This window comes from Saprolegnia parasitica (genome assembly GCF_000151545.1).
Source record: "Saprolegnia parasitica CBS 223.65 unplaced genomic scaffold supercont2.9, whole genome shotgun sequence".
Classification (NCBI taxonomy): domain Eukaryota; phylum Oomycota; class Saprolegniomycetes; order Saprolegniales; family Saprolegniaceae; genus Saprolegnia; species Saprolegnia parasitica.
In genome coordinates, this window is record NW_012156403.1 from 184675 (window position 1) to 188930 (window position 4256).

General features: G+C 57.6%; 2 protein-coding genes across 2 annotated transcripts; both read left to right on the forward strand.

The window, feature by feature from the left end:
• Window positions 1-15: 15 nt before the first annotated feature.
• Window positions 16-744, forward strand: SPRG_22120 (hypothetical protein; the record flags this gene model as incomplete). The annotated part of the gene is made up of 1 exon (XM_012342390.1): window positions 16-744. The coding sequence occupies one exon, from the start codon at window positions 16-18 to the stop codon at window positions 742-744; it is 729 nt and encodes a 242-aa protein (XP_012197780.1).
• An 800-nt stretch (window positions 745-1544) lies between these two features.
• On the forward strand, window positions 1545-3065 carry SPRG_03513 (hypothetical protein; the record flags this gene model as incomplete). The annotated part of the gene is made up of 4 exons (XM_012342097.1): window positions 1545-1723; window positions 1771-1910; window positions 1956-2089; window positions 2136-3065. The coding sequence occupies 4 exons, from the start codon at window positions 1545-1547 to the stop codon at window positions 3063-3065; spliced, it is 1383 nt and encodes a 460-aa protein (XP_012197487.1).
• Window positions 3066-4256: the final 1191 nt, after the last annotated feature.

Genomic DNA, 4256 nt, shown 5'->3' on the forward strand with positions numbered 1-4256 from the left:
TTTCCCGTCACCAAGATGGTTCGGTACCGCGGCCAAGGAGTACGGGCGACTGGAAGGCGAGGTGGCGATGATCAAGGAGCTCCAGAAGGGCCCGATCACGTGCGGTATCGCCGTGAGTCCCGGGTTCAAGTACGAGTACTCGGCCGGCATCTTCAACGATACGACGGGCTTTATGGACATCGATCACGACGTCGAGATTGTCGGCTACGGCGAAGAGCACGGCGTCAAGTTTTAGAACGTGCGCAACTCGTGGGGCACCTACTGGGGCGAGAACGGCTTCTTCAAGATCGTCCGCGGCAGCAACAACCTCGCGATCGAGTCCGACTGCCACTACATGGTGCCCGACGTCAGCGACGAAGAGCTCATTTGGTCCAAGAAGCCCGCGTACGGCGGCTCGATCTACGGCCTCGTGCCCTTCAACGACGCGCGCGCCAAGCAACACCCGGTCACCGACACGTCGGCGATCACGGAAACGAACGCGACGCAGCTCACATCCCACGAAAAGCCCGCGCACACGACGGCGCACCACACGCCCACCCCGATGACATTGTGCCGCCAGTCAAGAAGGACGGCCTCCGGAAAGCAGAGACCAACCTCATGGCGGTGGAGACCCCGCCGTCCGTGTCGTTGTACTCTCCGGCGCAGCTCGGGCTCGCCTTCCTCGGCGTTGGCTGCATCGGTATGGTCGTAAGCATGCTCACGGCCACAAAGCTTCGCCAAGCGCGATACCAGATCATCGAGTAGAGAGACCGTGTAGTAGACATTTCCCAACCAAACAACTAATAAAGTTCAAATGGGCGTAGATGTGTGAGCTGAGTTTACCGAGGTGGCGCGAATTCATCCGACAGGAAACACAGTCCAAAGTAGCCGTCCGAGGCTCTGTCCTCGTTGGATGTCTTTACGAACCGTCGCAACCGTCGTTAGACCCAAACGGACTAACATTTCCTCAAATCGTCTCATTGCGTAGCTATAATCTCAACTCTATCGCAATAAGAGCGGCAAGACGTCAACCGTTGACCAGTGCTCCAATTGTGCTGCACAGAGCATCGACACTGGTATCTGTCATAACATACCACCCGAACGAGCGAAATGGGGCGCTGCTAGCAACGCCCCAGCTCGTGTCTCTTGACGGGCGACAGCGTCCACTGGACACGTTGCGCGTCCGGTCCTGGACGCTCTGTCATGCGATCGGCTTCGTCAGGTCTACGTCAAGTCCACATCTGGCGAGTCTCGCTTTGGAATATGATTACGAGCGCGTCGCTGCATGAAGGAGACGAGGCAAGAGCAATCGCGTTGGGCTTCAAGTTGAGACACTCTTGAGATCAGGATGAGGACCCGAACACTCGGATTGGTGCGTTTCAGACGACAACTAATATCTGTACCAGCTGGTGGCCGGCTACGTTTTTCTAGGCTGGGGGCGGGGCCCTGGCCACAATGTATATATAGGTTTTTATAAGGCAGGGGGGTTGCACTGATTTCTACATAGGGGTACCTCGAAGAAGCCATGTCAATGCCAGCCAGCACAACTGAATTGCGGCGGTGAAATGACGGGCATGAAGCTTTGCTACTGCACCGACGTCGAAGGCAACATTGAGTACTTCAACAGATACGTGGCGCTCTCCGAAGGCGTCTACTACGACGGCGATGGCCATCTGGAGCTCCGGCCAGGCTACATCTTTGTCTTTGGTGGCGACGCGGGCGACAAGGGCCTCGGCACGTTGCGGTACATTGCACTAGCCACCATCACACGTGCCAGGTCATCCTCTGTAGTCTATATCGACTGCTCATCGACATCAAAACCAAGTACCCGACGCGGGTTGTTCTAATTGCGGGCAACCGCGACGTCAACAAGATGCGCTTCACGTCGGAGCTCACGCCGACCGAGTTGGACCTTGCCACAATGAGCCGAGGTCACATCAATTTGCCTTCGCACGCTTACGAGCATCACCGTGTAGATATCGTAGACGGTCCGCTGTGGGTTCCGACCAACGTGCGCGTCAGTGTCCGAGACTTCTTGTGCAGCGAAGTGCTGCAGCAATCGCCCGATACGTATGTCTCCGCGTCGACGCTGGCCAGTGTCAACACCAAAGTACTACATGCAATCTCGTGTGCGATCACGCCATGACCGAGCGTAGGTGAACCGAGTCAAGTGGATGCTCAAGCACACGATGGGGTCGGACGGCGACTTTGAACGGCGGCGCGTTGAGCTCCAGAGCTCGCAAGGCGGCACCGTCTCGGACGAGGACGTCGTGGCATCGTATGTCTCGTCGGTCGAGGCGGGTGGTATCCTCCGCGAATACCTACAGCTCTGCGTCCTTGGCTACGTACACGGCCCCAATCTCTTTGTCCACGGAGGTGTCATGAACAAAGACGGCGACGGCTGCGTCGGGTATGTGCCATCGTCCGCCAAGCCCCGCGACGACCTCTCGATCACGTCGTGGATTCGAGCGCTCAATGCGTGGTACGACAGCCAATTGGCCGAGTGGATAGCGCAACCGACGTGGCTGCCAGACCACTCGTTCCGAGGCGGCCAGAGCCTCCAAGCCTACGGGCTTCCGGTTGCTACCCACAGCGTGATCAACGGCCGCCACTTGTACCCGTCCGGCATGCCCCGGCTTTTGCCCAAGGACGTCGTTGCACGTCTCTGGCAAGACGGCATTTGCCGTCTTATCATGGGCCACACGCCGCACGGTATTTCGCCCACGATTGTCAAGCAGCCGTCGCCCGACGGCGGCGTCTTCGAGACCATCATGTGTGACACGAGCTACAGCGATGCGAGTCGACCGGACAACCGCGGCAACTGCGTCTCGGAGCTGATCGTGGAAGGCGACTGCGCAGTGTTGCGCGGACACATTGACACGGCATCCATCCACGAGGTCTTTGACTTTTCAACCAGCGACAGCGGCTGTGTCGGGTATCAGCTGCCAAACAACGGGCCGTGGGTCAAGCTCCGCACGACCGACGGCGCGTACCTGCTGTGTACAATCACCAATGGCTTCTCGTACGTCTACGAGGAAATGGAGGCCGCCGTCGTCGAATCGCTCATGACATCGTCTGTCAAATAAACTCAGTAAAGAAAGGTTCTGTTCGTAGCGTCCGCCCATTCTCCTGGAGCTCCAAGGGTTGATGATGATGACTTGGTAGCCCTGTCCAAATGGCCTTGGCACCCTATGTCTACTGAGCCATTGGCGTCGAGCTTCTCGGGGCCACCCCAAAGATACTACTGCATCCCTTGGCTACTTCGCGGTCGGGGCTGTCGAGTCGTCTGTCCTGTCGACATGGGGACGCAGCTCCCAGCGACGCCCGTCGCGCCATTGGGCCATTGGTGGAATTTATGGGTTTGCAGCGATGCCATTGGTCGGCATGACGTTGAAGTTGTTGGGCTTCGATTTCCGATCGGGGTCATTTTCGCTTCAGTTCAGTCGCACCATGCCAACAACCAGCTTCCTCATTCGGCGCATCTCGCGGCGGCTCGATGAGATGGACGAGCGCGCCGCCCCGATCTCCGAGGCTGAGTGCCACGCCCTCATGCAGCGATTCAACGACAAGAGCCTCCTTCCTGCAGGCTGTCGCAGACTGCTCGAAAAGACACCCGATCATCAAGCCCACAGCGAGCCAACAGCGACACAAGCGATGGTCGCATGACAGAAGGTCCTGCTCGCCGCAAAGATGCCGAGTAATAGCTCTTGAATTCATTGAGCTCGTCAACGGCCCATGTCTATTGATCTCATGTCTTTTGAGCTCAATCATCCCAGGCATTAAGTACCTTACAGCGCGACAACGATGGGTACGTTGTTGGAGTGTACGTGTCTTGGAGGCCGAGTAATTGAGTGTAGTGTTGTTACCGCGTCGTGGTCGTTCAGGACAGAGGCACCGGAGGTAGGTTCAAGGTTCCGTCGACTATGTCTCTTTACCGACATTGCTGGTCTTCCTAAGCGATTAGATTGCTGTGATTGGTTAAAATAGACTGCATTTTTCGCTCAATCGTAACCTTCCTTTTCTCCCCACGTTTTTTATTATCTCAGTCTCGAATTTGCTCGGTCGCAGCATGGCCGAAGCAACGCGCTTGGTCGTCGACCTCGGGTCTCCCGACGACGTGTACCTCCGCCGGGGCGACGACTGGGTCGGCCCGTCGCAGCTGAGTCGGTCTGACCTCATGACGCACTTCCGCCTGGAGGCGCCGCTCAAGGCCATGGGCGAGGCGTCGCTGCCCGATGGCCACAAGCACCTCCTCCGCGGCTTGGGTTTGAGTAACT